We start from the raw sequence: 20,070 nt of genomic DNA on the forward strand, positions 1-20,070 counted from the left end.
TCTTGCGGACAAGCTTAGGGGTAGCTATATAGGCTCAAGTATACTGAATTCTTGTCTCTGAATCTTGATGTATGTACATGTGGTAGATATACAAAGGCATGCTCGTGTTAGCTATGTACATGTGTCGAGGCAGCCTAGTAGCGGGTTGGTTCCGTGGTCACTTCTGAGGACTGAAAGTGTGATAGTCCAACTTGTAATTGACATCCTCCAGCACTTCCTGCAGCAATGAAAACACAAGCTCGCTGTGCTGGCCCCATTGCAACCTCTTAATCAGGGCGTCGCGCTCCTGCCGAAGCACGTCCGCCGGCACCCGCATCAAATCGCACTGATCCCGTAGTAGCCGGTATGCGATGTCGTTCGGCGTCTGCGCCTGTACGATAGCGTTGCGCAGGAAGTCAACGTGATACTCCCACGGCAGGCTGCGCGTCGCGCTGTCCGGCGCCTCGAGGTTGATCCCCCCGTGAACGAGCCACAGCAGCCGCCTCTGGCGTTCCTCGTTCCACGGACCCGTTACCAGCGGTACGGGCAGACGCACGTCAGGATGCACGTGACGGACGACGGTGCGCACCGGGAGGTGTCGGTGGCGAGTAAAAGTCTGGTATGCGGCGTCGAAATACCGCGTGGCGTCAAAGAGGCCATACCCGCCGGCGCTGAGCGGGATGTGCGGCTCGTACCAGCGGTGGCGGGCGTAGGTGTCGGCCCACGTCTGCTGGGCGCGCAGGATCAAGTCCATGTCTACCCAAGGAAGCTCGAGAAGAGCGCTCTGTAGAGAACAATGTTAGTAATGTGACGAGGGAAAAGAGCACGAGGTGGGCGTGGCTTACTTGGAGCTCGGGGTCGCCATCGCATGGAAAGTATTTTGCTTCCTGCGGACTGCGCGCTCCCCTGGCATCGTCTTTCGGCTTGGGGCCCTCGAGCACTTCACGAAAGGGAACCCCAAACCACTGGTCCCACGTGTCGTGGAAGCCCCAAATGAAGAAGCGCAGCAACGTCGCACGAGACGACAGCTTGGCGCCAACGACGGGGCTGCACTGCGGGAGCGCCACGCTGCCGCTGTACAGGAGAATTTTCTCGAGAATCTCGGTGGGAAGCCTGTCAAGGGTGGTGCGCGGCTGCCGCTGCCGCATATGCTTGACGTCCTGGAGGGAGCGCAGCATCTTGGACGGCCGCGGCGTGGTCGAAGTGGCGGTGTTTGATGCCTTGCGTTTGCCCCTGATACGGACGGGCGTGAGTTTCATGCTCGAGTGCCAGGGAAGGAGTTATCTCGCGCAGGACAAAAGGGGAGGATCGGATGTGAAGTGACGAGCTCATGGATGCACCTGCGATGTGTGACGGCGGTGTTTAAGTAGGTAGGTAGGCGACGGCGACACTAAGCAGGTGAGAGTAGCATCCTTTCCAAAGTGAATCATATATGATAGAGATTGAGGACACAGGGAATCAAACGAAAGCCACATGTAGTCGAATTTTGTGTGAAATATTACAACATTGTGCTGTACAACAACGAAATGATTCGTAGTTGAGGCGAGGAAGTTGCAGTGGCGGACTGAATAGCGAAGTGGCCCGTGCACGCGCTATAAACTTTTTTGGTCGTGGCCTCGAAAGTGAGGGCGCGAATGCACCAAAGAGCCTCCAACGCCGACGACAAACTCCATACGACCCCGTCGCTTGGTCCATCATTCGGGCAACCTCCCAAATAGCTTTGCGTTTCTGTCGGCGATCTCTATGACGACGAAACCACTCGACCGCGCAACCACTGCAGCATTGTAGCGCAAACATTGACGGACGGCGCGATGCGCTCCCCCGTGCCGTCGCGCAGTCTCCTGCGTTTTCTACGCACACAGTCCGAGACGGCCTTTTTCACACCGAGCCACGTCCGAGGCACCAAGTTGAGCGGCACACGCATCTGCGGCCGCGTCCGGCTATACCATCCATACACACATCTATGCACAGCTACATCCGAACCGACACCGCAGCCCGTGGTGGCCCTCGAAGCGTCACTATGGCCGTTTGCCTGTCAGCGCCGGGCGCTCAGCTCCACGACTCAGACGCGCGGATGGCACAAGTCTGGGAGTACTGGGAAGAAAAGTAACGCTAGTGATGACCCGGCGAGTTCGTGGCAAGAGAGGCTCTGGGGCATGGCGGCGCGGCGCGGCTTCAAGCCGCTCAAGCCGGATGATCTCCCCGGGCACGACGACCTGGAGCACGGCTCCATGTTCAACAGCCGGCGCGTCATGACGGCCAAGGCGGCGGCAGAACCGCGACTGCGCTGCACCGAGGTGGACGAGCACGGGCAGGTGATTCTCGTCGACGGCGAGTTTAAAAAGTCGGAGCTCATTGCCAAGGTATGTCCCCCCCGTCGCGAATGACAAGACTACAATGATGCTGACAAGAACTAGTACGGCCTACTCCCCCGCGATTTGCGCAAGATTGACTCGTCCAACCTCCCACACATCCTCGTCCGGCCCGAAGCCATCCTGCTCAACCTGCTGCATCTCAAGGTACTCATCAAGAGCGACCGCGTACTGCTCTTTGACGTGTACGGCTCCAAGACGTCGTACCCGCAGTCGGCATTTATGTACGACTTGCAGGGCAAGCTGCAGCAGCGCAACCCGCCGGGGTCGCCCGGCCTGCCGTACGAGTTTCGCGCGCTTGAAGCGGTGCTGACGTCGGTCACGTCGGAGATGGAAGCCGACTTTGAGGCGGTGCGCGAGCCCGGCATGCACATCCTCAGCGAACTCGAAGATGACATTGACCGCCACAAGCTGCGCGTGCTGCTCATCTTGTCCAAACGTATTAGCACGTTTGAGCAAAAGGCCAAGCTGGTCCGCGACGCCATTGAGGAGCTGCTCGAGGCGGATGATGATTTGGGTGACATGTACTTGTCGGAGAAGAAGAGCGAGTCGACGAGGGCGGCGGATGACCACACGGAAGTGGAGATGCTGCTGGAGTCGTATCATAAAATTGCCGACGAGATTGTGCAGGAGGCAGGCAACCTTGTCTCTGGCATCCGAAACACGGAAGAAATGTACGTTGGACCATCGAACATTACAAACATCAACAGCCATACTGACTACTACATGCAGTGTCCGCGCCATCCTCGACGCCAACCGCAACTCGCTCATGCTGTTGGACCTCAAGTTCAGCGTGGGCACGCTCGGGCTGGCCATGGGCACCTTTCTCGCGGGCCTGTACGGCATGAACCTGGAAAACTTCATCGAGGCGACTAATTGGGGATTTGGCGTCGTGACGTCGACGTCGGTCGTCTTTTCGCTCCTCGTCTGCTGGTACGGGCTCGTCAAGCTGCGGCGCGTGCAGCGCATCAAGATGGGGGGCAGCGAGCGCGCGCTGGGCCTGCCGCGCGGGTACCGGCACTACCAGGAAGAGGGCGCCATCGGGCTGTTGGATTCGCGTAATCGCGAGATGCTGCGCCGGCTGCACTCGCAAAAGGCGGCGCCGAAGAAGACGACGTCTTGGTTCTGGTAAGCAGGGCTGTGGACAAGCAGCCGCACCACGCACCACGTACCACACAACCTCTGTATCATTACAAAATCTCTCTGTACAGCATATAGATGGCGTTGCAATATTTGCGCAAGGAAGAAACGGGAAAATGATGCATCATTTATTTTGGGGAGGATTTCTTTTTACATACACTCATCTCCGCCATGGCACGGCACATTGGTTCTGTATACTATTATTCCTTGGACACGTACTTAATTATCCTGCTCTACATACATACACCTTGCATTAAATCCACACCGCCTTGAAATTAAATACAGAAACACGTGCCGTTTGAATGCCGTTTGTTAGGCCGTTGCCGATTTGCCGATCTCCTAGGTCCGCGCGCCCCCTGTTCAACCTTGCTCTTTTTTTCTCGTGTATCATGAGACGAGGCGTCGCGAGTGGTGACGTCAGGATTCTTTCACTGCTGCACGATTTTTTATATTAAATCACAACAAACGCTCAGTCAAAAACGTGCACCTTTCAACATCTGCATTCTTTCTCTCCAATATCGCTTTGGAGTTTCGCTTAAATTATCCCTTTTATCAATACAACCACTTGTCCTTGACACAAATCGCCATCATGGGAGCCGTTATATCTTGTGTAAGTGGCACCCCCGAGCTAAATCCTTCGCTTCCCTAGCCTAGCCGTCCCCCCCCTCCCCCCAAAACTTTGTTGTCGGTGCTAACGGAAGCTTTTTTTCTTCTTCTAGATCCAATCGTTATTCAATGCCATTGCCGGCTGCATCATGGCCATTGTGCACGGCGTCATTTCCATTTGCAAGGCCATCCTCGACGCCATCCTGGCCTTTTTCGCCATCATCCTCAGCTGCCTCACCTGCGGAAAGTGCGGCGGGCGGCGAAAAGTAGGATCGAGTCATGTGTAGCTTGGCTCGCGTCGGTTTCTGTCTTGGGGCAATTCTCCCCATCTTTCTCGTCGACTCTTTCGATTTGATACCCCTTATTGCGCGCTCGTGAGCTTCTCCTCGCATGCAAGGCGGGAAATGGATTTTGCACTGTGTGGCTATTCTGAGACTACTAGGTAGCAGGTAGCAGGTAGCAGGTAGCAGGTTAGCATGATCAATGCTGGAATTTTCTCATATTGTTTCTCTGGATACTGCTTTCTATAATGTCAATCTGACTTTGCACATGTCTACACAGCTATGCCTACCATGCCGTCCGATACACTCTCCGTGTTTGTCGTATCTGTATCTGCCTCGTCGTCCATGTCGGAACCTTCACTGCTGTAGCTCGCTTAATCGTCGTCACTGCTCAAACTTGTAGAACTTTGCCGCGTTCCTGCCCGTTTCATCGCCGACAGCATCGATGACGACTGAGCAAGCAGTGTTGCTGGTGTGTCAAACTCCATCAACTCGCCCTTTTGTAAAACCGCAACCTTGTCGTAGCGCTCGATATATCCCAGGCGATGAACTACCGAAAGCACAGTTTTGCCTGCGAATTCAGTCTCTAGCACTTGTTGCATGATTTCTTCCGTCTTGTGATCGACGCTATTATGCATTAGATGGGCTTTCTTAGATGAAGGTGTTTATGCAAAAAGACGTTGACGCTTACCTGCTTGTAGCTTCGTCGAGTATGAGAATCGGACTCTTTCTCACCATGGCTCTGGCCATGCAAATCAACTGCCGCTCGCCTACGGACCAGGATGTCAGAGGCATCTCGGAGTCGATGCCGCCTGCGGCCTCGATACGCTCCCAGAGTCCAAGTCGCTCGAGAGATGCAGTGATATCCTCGTCTGTTGCGACTTCAAATGGATCGACGTTTTGGCGCACCGTTCCGGGCATCAAAAAGGGCTCTTGGGGAACGATATTGACGAGAGCACGAAGCTCGTTCGGTATCAAATTGTGGATATCAACATTGTCAATGATTAGCTCTCCGTCGATGTGAATCATGTGGAGGAGGCTTAGAATGAGCGACGTCTTGCCACTGCCGGACCGACCACAGATGGCAACCTTTTCGCCCGCCTTGATTGACAGCGTCAGGCCCTTGAGAGCTGCAGGCCCGGATTCTCTGTACAGAACGAACATTAGAGATCAAGAAAGGTAAGCTAGAGGAGTTATTCTTACTTGTAGGAAGCAATGACGCTTCTGAATTCGATGTTACCCTTGTTTGGCCAGTTCGGGGGAGGGCTCTCGGGCTGCACGATGCCCAGCTCTTCCTCCTCAGGCACAGTATTGTCCTTGAAGTCCTTGATGCGACCCACAGCGCCAATTGAAGTTTCGAGCGAAGTCCACATTTTAATCAGCTGGGTCAAAGCAGAGTTGAAAGTCATGACGGTGACGAGGGAGACACCAACGCTTCCCGGCGAAAACTTGTCGCGCCAGGTGACGACAATCGCAATGAGTATCAGGACCAAGGCAGACACAATGGCATCCAAAACAAGAGCAAGCCACTGCTGGATGCAGAAGAGCAAGTACACTGGTCTCTGCGAGCGATTGAGAAGCCGCTGCAGATTCAGCTGGCAAGACTGCTGCCAGCCAAACGCCCTCAATGTGGCAGCGCCATTTTTGGACTCGAGGAACTGAAGATAGACGGGCGCCTTGGCTTCAATGTCAAGCAGTCTTACCTGCCGCGATGTGCGAAGATAGATGCGCTGGACCATGTAAATGACGGCGAGGAACAAGGGCAACGACGCCGTCAGATAGCGGCCAAACACGGCCAGCAGCAGCATCTTGGCGATGCATTCCAACAGCGCAACCAGGTAGTTGACAATGATGATTGGAAGCTCAATGCCAATCAGTTCCATGTCCTGGCTGAATCGGTTCGTGATGTTACCGACGTCCGTCTCCTGGAAGAAGAGCAACGGCGCACGAATGACGGCCGTCAGAAGGTCCGTATGGAGGTTTCTCGAGGAAACGGAGATCATGTTGACAAAGACGAGCCAGCAGAGGAAGAGCAGAAGCAGGCCGGAGAGGACACCCAATGCCGCGTACACACCGAGGTACAGGCCGTTGTTGGCATGACCGGGAGACCTGGCGTTGGCCGAGGACCAGAGATCAATCCAGACGACGCCGAATTCGCTGCAGAAAGTGTGCAGTGCGGCACCGGCAAGCAGCATAATGACCTTCCAATACCCAGAAGAGTGCATGTAGTAGCGGTACACGGAAGGAACTCCGCGTGTGCGTTTGAGATCTGCTGCCTCCTCATTCAGTGCCGATAGTCTATCCTCGGCAGTCTCGATTCTGGTGAGGGGTTGGGCTTGCGCGCTGGCGGGCTTGCTTTCCTCGCTGTCCTCGTCATCAGCCTCGGTGAGCTCCTCAATCTGAAATCCAGAAGAGAAGCCGTTGCTAGGCTGCAGTGATGCTACGGTCCGCGACTCGACGATAGTACCCTGGTCAATGACCAGAACGTCATCCGCCTGCATCATGAGGTATTTGGAGTGCGTGACAAGAATGATGGTGCATCCATTGCGCCGTAAAAGACCGGTCGAGCCAAACAGCTTCTCTGAAATATGGGCAACGTTGGCATTGTCAACACCGCTGAAGACATCATCCAGCAAGATGACGGGCTCTCTTGAAAAGACGGCGCGGGCTAGACTCACGCGCTGCCTTTGGCCACCGCTGAGCTTACTTCCATTGTCGCCAATGTCCGTCTGATCGCCACCAGGTAGGCTGTTGATGTCGTTCTCTAACCCGCAGGCTGACACGACAGTCTGATACCAAGAATCGTCAACCGCAGCTGAAGAGCCATAGGTGATGTTGCTCTTGAGGGTCCCATTCACCAGCCATGGCACCTGAGAGCAGTACGCCGCGGAAGCAAAACTGCGTTCTGTACGGCCGCCGAGATCGACAGTCTCTCCGAGTATGCTCTCAAGCAATGTCGATTTACCACTGCCCGTGCGACCGACGATGGCAGTAAAGCGCCCTCTGAGGATGAACGCATTGAGATGCTGGAGCGCGGCCGGGCGGGATTTGGCCCAAGCAAAGTCTTGGTTGACGAATTTCACTACAAACTCGCTAGAGCCTACAGTCTTACCTTGCATCATTTGAAGAGAGATTCCGGACGCATTGTTTTCGGCAACGCGAACATCGCCAGCCGGCGGCAGCAGACCGGGATGGGTGGGCTGGCGGTAGAATTCTTGCAATCGGTCGAAGCTGCTGAGGCATTGATAGACGCTGGGTATGGCTTGGATAAGCATAAGTGTGGGCTCCGTCAGGAGCGCAATCAGAGACAAGGATGTGAATGCCTTGGCGGCCAGGAAGGAAGTATCGTGGCGGGCGTTGGCAATGGCGACAAAGACGATGAATGTCACCACGGGAGCAAACGTGAGCGGCGCATTCGCTGCCCAAGTTAGCCAAGAAGAAGAAGAAGAAGAAGAAGAAGTGAAAGCCTCTGGACTTACAGAAGAAAATCTGCCCAATTAGTGTCCATCGATAGCGAGTGGAATTTTCGATTTCTACGTCTCGTGCCTTGTAGATGACGGAGAACATCTTGGGGCTGAGACCCAGCATCTTGACGGTCCTCATGTTGGCCAGCATGTTGGTGGTGAGACGCAATCGCTCCTCTACCTTTTCGATCCATATTCTCTGGTACTTCTTGGCGAGGGAGGCAATGACAAAGGCTAAACAGACAAAAGCTACGAGATCCATGTCAGCTATGCACGGCCAAAAGACTGGCGCGGCAAGACTTACAGAAAACGAGAAGACCTGGGACGACGCAGGCCACAAAGATTTGTCTCTCTAGCAGATAGACGGCAATGATTATCTCAATGGGCGTCGCCCACACTTCGTGAATGGTGCGAAAGCCGGTCGAAATTCGCTCCACGTCGGCGCCCATGAGAGCCAGGCCATCGATGGCCAGGTCGAGGGAGCGACACTCTACCGTTTGCTGGTAGATGATGGATATCAAGCCGCCACGAAGGCGGATGATGAATCTGTTCAAGTAGTAACGATACAGCGCCATGGAAATCTGCAAGGGTCAGCACAGTCGTTCGGGGAACAGGGGGATACGCACAGCCATGCCGGCGTACACGAGGGCATAAGCGCCCAGAAGCCCATTGCCGATATTTTGCGGTGCTTGCCTGTTTCCGATGAAATCAAGCACGTTGTTGATCATGAAAGGCTGGGCAAACTTGAAGCCGATGAGGAAGAGGCGGGGGATGATGGCGGAAATGAATGACCAGGCAAAGGCGCGACCGCAGGCTACGACAAAGGCATTCTTTTTGAGCAAGTCGGCTATTTGCATGAGTTAATATGAAGACAATTACTTATCATGTACGAATGACGCACCCTTGTCCAAATGGATTTGTAATTTTTGGTGCAGCTTGTCTGCAGAGATGCGGTAGTCGAGCTCCGGAAGGTCCTCGACGGTGAGAAAATGACGGTAACCACGAGACAGCGTCCCGAGGACCCAGACATAGCCGGTAATCCCCCAGAAGCCGAGAAAGGGCTCCGGGCCCGAGTGCGCCAGCTTCTCGGGGTGCCGCAGGCTGGCCCTCTTGCCGGTCGACTCGAGGACCAGGACGGCGACGGTGAGCGCCAGCGCCGCCGTCTGGAGCGCGGACGCGGCGGCATTTTGCGGGACGAGCCAGAGGGTGCGCGCGCGCGCGGCACCGAGCGGCACGAGCGCGGACAGGTACAGGGTGAGCGCCGTCGACGGCTGCTCGGAGCAGTGGTGCTGCACCCAGGACAGCGCAACAGCCACGCATGTCGCGACGAGGGACAGGGCGTCGGCGGCGAGGGACGCGCTCGTGCGCACTCGCTCGTTGCGGACCCGGAGGCCGAGAAAAGTAGCCTGGAGGACGACGAGGGCGGACAAGACGACCTGAGCGATGGTGTTGTTAGTGGGCGTACTTGCGCAAGGGGGGGGTGTAGTTGCAGTACCAGTTTGAGGCCGAGCAGACGCGAGCTTTTGACAATGCTCTGCTGGCGAGATGCGCTGATCAGGGAGAGCACGGCGATGATGACGAAGACGGCATTGGGAACGACTCCAAAGACGACGTCTTCAAAGTAGAGCGTAAAGTCGAATGAGCGACAGGCGGTGTCGACGCGTGGGCCAAACTGGGCATCGCAGGAGACCATCTTTGGAAAACGGCACTCTTCTCTTTGATGTAGTCAGTCGTTTACACGATACCTGTGAATTAGGGAGAAATAAGAGAGCAACTCGCTCGCCGTTTTATCTCTCGGACCGGCTCCGGACTAGGAAGCACCGGGCCCGCCATGACAGCCTGATGGTCCAGTCATGGCTGGTTCTTGGGAACTTGCGAATGGCGTTTGTCTCGTACGGCGGCGGGCATATTCGTATGGTATTCGCGTCCCCAGCCTTACGCGGTGGATCCGAAAGGCTTGTGTACCCGGGGAGAGCCAAATGAGGGAGGATGGATGGGTAAGCTTCCCGGTAGACGCTTCCGTAGGCTTGATTGGGGTGGAAGAGATGCTCGGTCTTTCGCGGCCTGGTGCCATGATGCCTTTCTTTTCTTGTTCTTTTTTCTTAGGAGTTTTACGGTATTTTTCAACATGTTTCGAATCAGCAAAGAGGGAATGCGAATGGATCTGGCATCTCTGGAATTTAGGACGAGTGGATGCATCATGAGGCTGAGATGGAGTTGAGATGGGGTTGGGAGCGAACTAGGCTGCAGCCACGCGTTCCAGAATAGTCGAGATGAGCAAAAGTACGTTGATGGTTGCGTGTCGAGTGAGTCAGCTGTTATGGGCAATTATAAACAAATCATCGTCAAGGAGCCATGTCATCGTGCACGATGTAGTAGGGTTGGGCGCGAAAGTAGTCGGGCACTATTGAACCACCTGGAGTTGAGATTTAGCATACTCGGACACTCTCAATTCACGTTTAGGCACAAATAGCATGAAAAAGCGGCATCATCATGCAATACCGTGTAGTGAGCGGTGCGTGGTAGCTAGTCACAGTTGGGCCTCGACGTAGTTTGACGCGACGTTGGTCAATCATTCTGGTGATGGAGTCAAGTCATCGATAAGAACAAGAACAATTGGGATAATAATTCCCAGCCCTCACTGTGACATACACAGTGAGAGTCTACTTGGTGGAGAGTCAATACCCAATTTGGAAAACAGGCTTGCAGCTGCTGTAAGTCATGCCCGTCATCATGCCGGCGGCCCAGGGCAGCGGCGCACATGACATCAGAGTGTCGCGGATGGGCAGACATGAGCTCTGTAACTGCCTACAGAATAGTCATAATTCAAGGTAGCTGACGAATGCGCCAGCTGGTGGCGGTTTTGTTGGAACAAAAGCTTGCTCTGCGGGGAAGAGTATTATTAGCTTGATTTTGGGGCAAAAGTCAACGTCATCCGGCCATCTCAAACGTTATTTATGCCCCCTCTACCATATCCGCCTACGACTCCAACACACCACTTTGCAACTTCCATCTCTACAACACACAATACACAACACCTACTAAATCAACCATCAAACCCAACATCATCAGCATCATGGACTCTTCCAAGGACCAAAAGAACAACGAGGTACGATAGAATACCCCTCTTTCACTGCCTCCGCCCGCCACTAACAACACCACCCAGGGCGAGAAGCAATTCTCCATCCAGCCCATCAAGGAAAAGATTGAGCCCGAACTCGCCGCGCACAAGGCCCACGGCCCTGCCATTGTCCAAAATATTCCCGCCCAAGAAGGCACCAAGGAAGACCGCGCCGAGCGCAAGGCCGAGCTCAACAAATAGACGCCCCCGATGATGTCACGACGGAATGCGACGACGTGCGAGACATGGCGATGCTAGAGCGTCGCGCAATACGTTCCATGCGGCAAGATATAAACATATTATATATATAGGCTCTAATACACAAGAAGAATTCGTTTCTACCACATTGAAACTTCCCCTCCTCTGCGATGTGAAGTGCGGGGTGTTGTTTGCGCCTAAAAGTTCACGGCGGGGTCCATGTTAGTGAGCTTATAGCGCTCTTGCCGCCGAAACACCTGGTATCTCATCCACTGCAACCACTGAAGCGAACCTGAATCTGCGCTAAAAGCCCTGAAGCGTCCACTAAAGCTTCCAGCATCGCATCACCCCCCAAGGTTCCGCTTCAACATCCTCGTCAAGCTTCGACATGCCAGCCCTCCAAACGCACCGCGCCGAATGTCGACAAACAATGCGCCCCAACCAGTGAAGCTATCACTGCCCCTGGTCCGCCCATCCTCGCTCTCCTCCCCCAGCTCCGCCTCGCTAATTGGCCCCAGGAATACCAGCAGGCACTCTTCCAAGAGCTTCGTTCCGAAGATGAGCTCGTCGTGCTCGCCCGCGGCCTCGGCCTCATGCGCCTCGTCACCAACCTGCTCCACTCGTACGACGCGGCCGGCAACAACCTCATCGTCATTGTCGGCGCCGAGGACCGCGAGAACGGATGGATCGGCGAGGCGCTGGCCGAGCACGCCGCCATCAGCGCCTCCCCCAAGGCCCGCGGGCTCACTGTCGTCAATACCGACTTTCAGAGCGTCGGCGCCCGCGAAAAGATGTATGCTGGCGGCGGCATATTCAGCATCACCTCGAGAATATTAGTCGTCGACTTGTTGACGGGTCTGCTGAATCCAGAGACCATTACCGGCTTGATCGTGCTGCACGCCGACCGCATCGTCGCCACGTCACTGGAAGCATTTATTCTCCGCGTCTACCGCCAGAAGAACAAGGTTGGCTTCCTAAAGGCCTTTGCGGACAATCCTGATCCCTTTACCATTGGCTTCTCCCCCCTGGCCTCGAGGATGCGAAACCTCTTCCTCAAAAAGGCGTCGCTCTGGCCGCGCTTCCACGTCACTGTCGCCCAGTCGCTCGAAGGCAAAAAAAAGGCAGAGGTGATTGAGCTCGAGGTGCCAATGACCGAGTACATGACGGATATCCAAAATGCCATCATGGAGTGTGTCGAGATTAGCATCCACGAGCTGAAAAAGGGCAACCCGGGCCTGGAAATGGACGACTGGAATCTCGACAGCGCCCTACTCAAAAACTTCGACGTCATTGTCCGCCGCCAGCTCGACCCCAACTGGCATCGCGTCAGTTGGAAGACGAAGCAAATCGTCAGCGATTTGACAGTTTTGCGAGGGCTTTTGAATTACGTCGTCACCTACGATCCCGTCTCGTTTCTGCAGCACCTCGACACAATACACGCGGCACATTCCCCGCCTCCAGGCTCGACGCGGCAGACGCAATCCCCATGGCTGTTTCTGGACGCGGCGCAGACCCTATTTGAGACGGCACGGAAACGCGTCTATGCGGCCAGCATTAAGCAGATCTCGCAAGAAGAAAACATTGACTCTTTGCGGCCGGTCCTAGAAGAGCTCCCGAAATGGAGCATGCTCGCGGAAGTACTCGAGGAAATCGACCGCGACCTTTACTTTGAGCCACACGCGAGGGATGATTCCAACGGCACGATTTTAATCATGTGCTCCAATGTAGACACTTGTCGTCAATTACGAGACTATCTGCAGACAATGCACGTCAAGCCAAAACTGCCCACCACAAATTCCGACGATGAGGAGGATGCGCATAAGCCATCGGCCATCTTCATGATGCGCCGCCGACTGCGCAATTACTTGCGCTGGAAGAAACAGTTCGCCGTCGTCAACGCTTCCCTTTTTACGGAAAATAACAAGGCCCTCAATAGCGCCACCGACTCTCGGCCCGGACACGGAGGCATACGCGGCGGGCGTGCGCCGTCCAATAAACGCCGGCGGCAGCGTGGCGGTGGCAATATGGCTGTCAGCATGTCGAGGGCCGAGAACGGTAGCATATCGCAGTTTTTCGAGAAGCCCAACGAGGTGGCCGAGCTCATGGCCGAAGTGCAGATCACAGAGGAAGAGGCCAAGCAAAAGGACGACGTGATTGCCGATCCGCTCGACAACATGGAAGACTATTATCAGCTCTACGACATGCAGGATCTGGTCGTCATCCACGCCTATGACGGCGACCAGGATGAGCACGTGCTGGAAGAGGTCAAGCCTCGCTACATCATCATGTACGAGCCCGATGCGTCCTTTATCCGCCGCGTCGAAGTCTACCGTTCCTCGCACAACGACCGCAACGTCCGCGTCTACTTCCTCTACTACGGAGGCTCCATCGAGGAGCAGCGCTACCTCACGTCTGTGCGCCGCGAAAAAGACGCCTTCACCAAGCTTATCAAGGAGCGAGCGGGCATGTCCCTCGTCATGACGGTCGACCCGCACGGCATCCAAGACCCGCAGGAAGCGTTCTTGCGGACTGTTAACACGCGCATCGCCGGCGGCGGCCGTCTCGCGGCGACGGCCGAGCCGCCGCGCGTTGTTGTGGACGTGCGCGAGTTCCGCTCTTCGCTGCCGTCGCTCCTCCACGGCCGCGCCATGGTCGTTGTGCCGTGCATGCTGACGGTCGGCGACTACATCCTGTCACCGACCATTTGCGTCGAGCGCAAGAGCATCAGCGACCTCGTCTCCTCCTTCAAAGACGGCCGCCTCTTCACCCAGGCCGAGACCATGTTCCAGCACTACAAGAACCCGATGCTGCTCATCGAGTTTGACCAGAACAAGTCATTTACGCTGGAGCCCTTTGCCGACCTGTCGGGGAGCCTGAGCAGCGTGTCGGCGACCAACGTGTCATCGGACCTGCAGAGCAAGCTGGTGCTGCTGACGCTCGCGTTTCCCAAGCTCCGCATCATCTGGTCCTCGTCGCCGTACCAGACGGCCGAGATCTTTGAGTCGCTCAAGACGCAGGAGGCCGAGCCGGATCCGCTGGCGGCTGTCCGCGCCGGGCTCGACAAGGACGCGCGCGCAGAGGACCAGGTGTTCAACCAGGAGCCGCAGGATATGCTGGCGGTGGTACCGGGCGTCACGCCGCAGAATATCAAGAACATTATTGTCAATACGGAGAATGTTAAGGAGGTGGCGAACATGACGCCCGAGGAACTGGCGCCGCTGGTGGGCAAGGCGGCCGGAAGGGCGATTCATGCCTTTTTTGACAGAAATGTCATGGAGGAGGAAGATTACTGACGATACCAAGAGATGTACATGTTACACAGTTCCGTTTCAAAAATTCATGCGATGTACGGGCAGTAAGCAATTGCCCTTCGTTGTCACACCCTCTCACCAGCGAGCGCTTCAGCGGGCCGAGTCTTGCACGTTTCGACTTAATTATTTGGGGTAGACTGCACAAACGTCCGCGACGCCCAGCACGCCACGAGAAGATCCTTGGCACTTGCCTCCATCGCCTCGGCGCCTCCCACAATGAGCTGTCCATCACATTCCCTCGCCACCACCACGCCCCTTGCATCCAACCACACCACCTCGCCGCGCGCCTCTCTCCCGCGCCTCGCCGTGTACAGCAGCTCCCTCCGCCAGTCATCGCTCGTCCTGTACCCGCGCCTGTGCATGACGGCCTGCAGGCGCTCCTCCTCGACGCGCGTCAGCGGCCGCCGCAGCGGCGTCATGTGCCAGAAGCCGTACCCGCGGCGCATCGTCTCCACCACGATGGTGCCGCCGGCGAGGCCGCGCCCGCGGATGCACAGCAGCGGTGTTGGGCCGATACTGAACGGCACGCTGAGCTTTTCCCCCGTGTGCAGGGTCAGGTCGTCGTCGTATCTGATCAGGGGCGCGCACGGCGAGGACAGGAGTCGGGCCTCGCCGGGCAGGACGTGGCTGATGGCCAGCTGCCACGGCTGGCCGCTGCGCGTGCGCCGCGGGGAGAGGTGGTAGGCGGCCGAGGCGGGCGTGCTGGATGTGGCGTAGATGAACTTGTCGCCGAGGAGAAAGGACTCGTGCGAGGGAGGAGTGGAGGAGGACGCGCCGATGAGGCGGATGTTGGGCATGCGCGTCAAGGGCAGCGTCTCGGAGAGGTCGAGGGCGGGACGGCGGCCGCTGCTGATGCTGCAAATGGTGGCGGTTTCACTCATGATTGCTGTGGTATCACGAAATATATGCTGTCAAAATTGGATGCAATGGAGGCATGTTGGAATGGAGGCATGTCAACTAATATACTCAACGAAAGCCTTGGCGTTCAGCTTGGACAGTACGCCACACGCACAAGTTCCTTACCCATAAACCGACGTATCCTGCGGGATTAAATACTAGTCTGGGGATATTGTATGCTTCTTCTTGGCAAATGAGGTGGATATTTGGCAATAGTCCGTTTCCAATTCATATTACAGTCCGGGGTAACGAGCGGGACACCGCCCGGCCAGGCTGAGGTAATTATTTCTTTCGTGTAATTAATAGTAACTAAATAATTTATATTAAACGAACGAAGATGAACCAAGTGAGCGCCCGATTATTGTGATGGATATCGAAGCTAATTCTGGTGGCTGCTTATTTTCGCCTAACAATTGCGTCACCACAAATACAAGGCTTGTTCAATCGACGGGGGCTTCATCATGGGTCAATACATATTGATCATTGTTTTGTATGGCTGTATTATTCCAAACTTGTTTTCTTTTCCTTGACTCCGGACGTGTTATCGGCCATCATTTCCTCCTTGGTCATGCAGCTTTTTTTCAGTGTCCTGTATGACTTGGGAATAACCCATGACGACCTCCTTCCTAGCCGCCCACAAAACGCCATTCCAAATATCAATCTGAATCCGCAAACACAGGTATCAAAACACAAAAATAAACCCAAACTCCATCGCCATAACAATCTCTATTGGGTTAGACAGCCCAGTCGTCCAAACATGATGTGTTCGCGGCAGCGTCGAGGGGGTGTCTCTTCACTGTCGCCCGACGAGGTGGTTTGCTCCGACTCATCGTCTGCGTCCTCGCTTCCGGACTGCCACGCTCCACGCTGCTCTTCTGGATGCTCCTCTTCTGGATGCTCCTCTTCTGGATGCTCCTCTTCTGCACGCTCAACTTCTGCATCCTCGCTGGCGGACTGCCACGGCTCAGCGTACCCGCCGAGCCATGCTTCTACAGGCGCGTCGCCCCGGCGAAGACGCATGCAGTAGTCGTCGAGGTCGTTTGATTCCCAGCCAGCGACGCCGCCGCCCCGATCGCATGCATCGTCCGATACCGGCTCACCATCCCACATGGCCGAAGCTGCGCGGTTGCCGTCGAGGCAGCGAGCCAAGAGGGTGCCCATCTTGTCGTCGTCGCTGTCACTGTGGCTGTCCTCGGTGATGTAAGCTCCCTGCTCCGATACCGCGGCCTCGTAGTAGTCCCAGATCAGAACGGGAGACTGCTGCTGCTGTGGCAGTTCTGCCCGGGCGGCATGCTGCTGGTTTTCTGCCAGCGGTGGCTCGTCGACATAGTCCTCTTCGTCGTACCAGGAGTCGTCTTGGCAGATGGGCTGATCATGGTCCAGACACCAGTCCGGGGTGTTGAACCAGTCCGAGGCCCGGAACCAGTTGGCGGCTCTGTTCCAGCGATACTGCCACTCGGGTATGCAGTCCATTGGTTGGAGAAGCAGCGTTTGAAAGTTGTGCCTTCTCAGGCCCCTGCACAATGGGCTCTTCAGCATGCTGTCCCAGCCCATGTCCGCTGGGTCGGGTCGTCGCGCCATGGAGAGGTTCGGCACGCTGGGGTCGCCGCACAGCAGGCTCGGATGCAGGCGGCTGCGGTCCAGGGTCATCTCTTTCCATTCATCGTCTGATGGGTGCGGTTCTTGCACGACCCAGTCGGGGATGTTCGTGAAGGCCGAGGGGCGTTGCCACCACCTCAAGTGGTCGTTGTGAAGGAACATGATGGTGATTCAATATGTGGTAGGGAACTGGGAGAGAAATGTCTGGTTTCAAATCGCAAGGATAGAATGTTTCTAAACTGGATGTCGGTACACTTCTTGTTTACTTTTCGGGGGTACATGGCCAATTTATGCAGCCGATTCATACGACAACTGTGTAAAGAAGATTTGCGGCGCGAGAAGGTTTGCAAGCGCTAGCAGCATTATAGTATCTAGTAGATTGGAAAGCAGATTCGTATGCCTGCCGTTATTATTTGCATTGAAAGTTGAATCAGTATTTACAGGTCCCGCCTCTATTAAAAAAGAACCGGATAGATTGAAAGCATACTGATGTTGTGTTGATCCGTTCCTTGCACAATTGAGAATAGTGTCCAAGTCGAACGGAGTTGGTTCATGGCGGATAACTCTATTTTCCTGACAAGAGAAAAGCAAGAATGACCCCGCCTCCGCAAATTTACCTTTACAAGTTTCGCCAGACGCATTTCGCTTGAAAGGCGTACACTCTAATAAGAGATGCGGTCTCGACAAGCTAAACGCCCTCTAGGGTAGGCAAATGTACTTGTGGTCGCTACGCAAGCTCTGCCGCCCCGGAAGCGCCTCAGCGGGGCTGGCGCTCTTTAGGTGGGACACCGCTGTCGTCAGTGCTTGGCCACCATCAGCAAACAAACTTCCACAGCCCACAGCCTCGCTTGCTCGTCACTCCTTCAACCTCTCCGCCCATTCACCACCCCCCCCACGGCGCCGTCCCTCGACTAACCTACAACACCCCGACGAGCATACTCGCCAATTGCTCAAAGTTGTCGCAAATCGCATCACCGCCCTCTTCTCCGAGGGCTTCCACACCCCCCAAAGCAACCCACAGCCACTGTCGCGCGAGCAGGCTGCCGCCCTTCCCAGGCGCTCCAGCCAGCCATGCCGTCCATCCTCAACGAGGAGGACAAGGAAACCGTGAAGCGGTTCGTCCCCAAGCAGTCCAACAAGATCCAGGCCGTCGCCGTCGCCAAGCTCTACGTCGCCTACCCAGACCCGACGCGATGGACGTACACGGGCCTGCAGGGGGCGCTTGTCCTGTCCAATGACTTGGTGGGCAATACGTACTGGCTCAAGATGGTGGACATTTCGGTACGTACTCTTCACATAGGACACTCCCCCGGCCAAAACTGCTAATGCAAAAACTTAGGCAAGCACCCGCGGCGTCATCTGGGACCAGGAGCTCTTTGACAGCTGGAGCTACAACCAGGACCGCACCTTTTTCCACACCTTTGAGCTCGAGGACTGCCTCGCCGGCCTCAGCTTCGTCGACGAGAAAGAGGCCAAGCAGTTCAAGAAGAAGATGGACGACCGCGAAAAGAACGCGAGCCGCGCCACAAAGTCGACCCCGTTTGGCGGAGCCGGCGCCAACGGCGGACAGCCCAAGGAAAAGCACGGCCTGCTCGGCGGGCTCTTCCACCGCCACTCGTCCGCCCCGACCCCCGAGCCCGCCGTCAGCCCCCGCACGAGCAGCCTCCCGCCGCCCCCGCCCGGCCCGCAGCACTCGTCCTCGACGCTGTCCAACGGCGGCGGCTTCGGGTTGCTGCCCACCGCGTCCGAGTTTGCACTGCTCGACGCCTTTGATCCTCTCTGGCGCGAGCACTTTGGCAAGGACCTCTCCGACAAGGGTCTGACCGACGACTTTATCAAGGAGAACCAGGAATTCATCGTCGACTTCTTGCGCGAGGAGCAAGAAAAGATGAATGGCGAGGGCGATGCGTCGCCTGCTGCGGCACCACCACCACCGCCGCCCGCGCCGCGCACCAACGGCAGCGCCGCAGGTCGTGCGCCTCCCCCTCCTCCCCCTCCACCCGCCGCCAACGGCGGCCCGGCCAAGAGAAACGGGCCGCCTCCGCCGCCGGCACCACGACGATCGATCAAGGCCGACACGTCCACATCCGAAGCGCAATTGCCGTCTCCGCCGGCGTCCCCCCCCGAGCCTGAACGACCCCGGTTCCGCGCGCCGCCGCCGCTGGCCGATGCCGGCAAGTTTGCCAACCTCCCCGAGCCCGTGAAGCGACGACCGGTACCTTCGACACCCGCGGCACCCTCCCACTCGCCTGGCGCGGGACCTCCGCCTCCCCCACGACCTGCAAAGACGCCATTGGAGATCGAGGCACCGCAACGAGCGCATGCCGTCCCCCCTGCCTTTGCCGGGCAGCGTCTGCCATCGGGACCACCAGCACCTGCGTTGCCCACCCGCGGCGGTCCTCCTCCTCCACCACCCCGGAACGAATCGCACGCAGCGCCGGCGCCTCCTCCTCTACCACCGAAAGTCGCCCCCGCCGGCGCACCGCCGCCTCTCCCTCCCTCCAGCTCCCGACCGATTCCACCCCCACCAGCCGCCGTTGTGCCACTGCCACCGCCAGCAGCCGTTGTCCCCCCTCCTCCGCCCCCTCCTCCCCCTTCTTCGGCCGCTCTGCCTCCTCCTCCGCCTCCTCCACCGCCAGGTGCTGCCGCCGCACCGCCCCCTCCTCCCCCATTGCCTCCGACCGGCGGTGCTCCCCCTCCCCCTCCTCCTCCTCCCATGCCATCCCGCGACAGTGGCCCGCCGGCGCCGGCGCTGCCCAAGGCCGAGGGCAGCCGAGCAGCCATGCTGGGCGATATCCAAAAGACGGGCGGTATTGGGGGGCTGAAAAAGGTGGACCGATCCGAGATTCGCGACCGAAGCGCTGTGCAGGTGGGCGGCGGCGACTCGGGTGGTGGTGGTGCCGGCAGCGCGGCGGCCGCTGGTGCGGGTGCTGGTGCAGGCGGCGGCATGGCCGATGCTCTGGCGGCGGCGCTGCAGAAGCGCAAAGACAAGGTGGCCAAGAGTGGTAAGTTATATATCTTGTCTGGTACTCTGGGCTATGTATCCTGAAGCTGACATTGTTACTCTAGATGATGAAGACGACGACGATGAGTGGTAGATGT

At 56.7% G+C, this 20,070-nt stretch overlaps 6 protein-coding genes across 6 annotated transcripts; 4 read left to right on the forward strand and 2 right to left on the reverse strand.

Annotated features, from left to right (window-relative positions):
- Positions 1–157: 157 nt before the first annotated feature.
- CCM_06536 (uncharacterized protein) lies at positions 158–1,238 on the reverse strand (the record flags this gene model as incomplete). The annotated part of the gene is made up of 2 exons (XM_006671677.1): positions 158–763; positions 825–1,238. 2 exons carry the CDS (start codon positions 1,236–1,238, stop codon positions 158–160), a joined length of 1,020 nt encoding a protein of 339 aa, XP_006671740.1.
- A 552-nt stretch (positions 1,239–1,790) lies between these two features.
- CCM_06537 (inner membrane magnesium transporter MRS2) lies at positions 1,791–3,483 on the forward strand (the record flags this gene model as incomplete). Its single annotated transcript, XM_006671678.1, has 3 exons — positions 1,791–2,342; positions 2,397–3,025; positions 3,084–3,483. The coding sequence occupies 3 exons, from the start codon at positions 1,791–1,793 to the stop codon at positions 3,481–3,483; spliced, it is 1,581 nt and encodes a 526-aa protein (XP_006671741.1).
- A 1,269-nt stretch (positions 3,484–4,752) lies between these two features.
- CCM_06538 (multidrug resistance-associated protein, putative) lies at positions 4,753–9,535 on the reverse strand (the record flags this gene model as incomplete). The annotated part of the gene is made up of 8 exons (XM_006671679.1): positions 4,753–5,005; positions 5,070–5,525; positions 5,582–7,796; positions 7,858–8,091; positions 8,147–8,423; positions 8,469–8,689; positions 8,744–9,278; positions 9,338–9,535. The coding sequence occupies 8 exons, from the start codon at positions 9,533–9,535 to the stop codon at positions 4,753–4,755; spliced, it is 4,389 nt and encodes a 1,462-aa protein (XP_006671742.1).
- Positions 9,536–10,918: 1,383 nt separating this feature from the next.
- On the forward strand, positions 10,919–11,164 carry CCM_06539 (uncharacterized protein; the record flags this gene model as incomplete). Its single annotated transcript, XM_006671680.1, has 2 exons — positions 10,919–10,951; positions 11,009–11,164. The coding sequence occupies 2 exons, from the start codon at positions 10,919–10,921 to the stop codon at positions 11,162–11,164; spliced, it is 189 nt and encodes a 62-aa protein (XP_006671743.1).
- Positions 11,165–11,578: 414 nt separating this feature from the next.
- Positions 11,579–14,454, forward strand: CCM_06540 (DNA repair endonuclease XPF; the record flags this gene model as incomplete). The annotated part of the gene is made up of 2 exons (XM_006671681.1): positions 11,579–11,626; positions 11,680–14,454. 2 exons carry the CDS (start codon positions 11,579–11,581, stop codon positions 14,452–14,454), a joined length of 2,823 nt encoding a protein of 940 aa, XP_006671744.1.
- A 3,585-nt stretch (positions 14,455–18,039) lies between these two features.
- Positions 18,040–20,066, forward strand: CCM_06541 (WASP-like pretein las17p; the record flags this gene model as incomplete). Its single annotated transcript, XM_006671682.1, has 3 exons — positions 18,040–18,249; positions 18,308–19,973; positions 20,038–20,066. The coding sequence occupies 3 exons, from the start codon at positions 18,040–18,042 to the stop codon at positions 20,064–20,066; spliced, it is 1,905 nt and encodes a 634-aa protein (XP_006671745.1).
- Between the last annotated feature and the right edge of the window lie 4 nt (positions 20,067–20,070).

This window comes from Cordyceps militaris (assembly GCF_000225605.1).
Source record: "Cordyceps militaris CM01 unplaced genomic scaffold CCM_S00005, whole genome shotgun sequence".
NCBI lineage: Eukaryota > Fungi > Ascomycota > Sordariomycetes > Hypocreales > Cordycipitaceae > Cordyceps > Cordyceps militaris.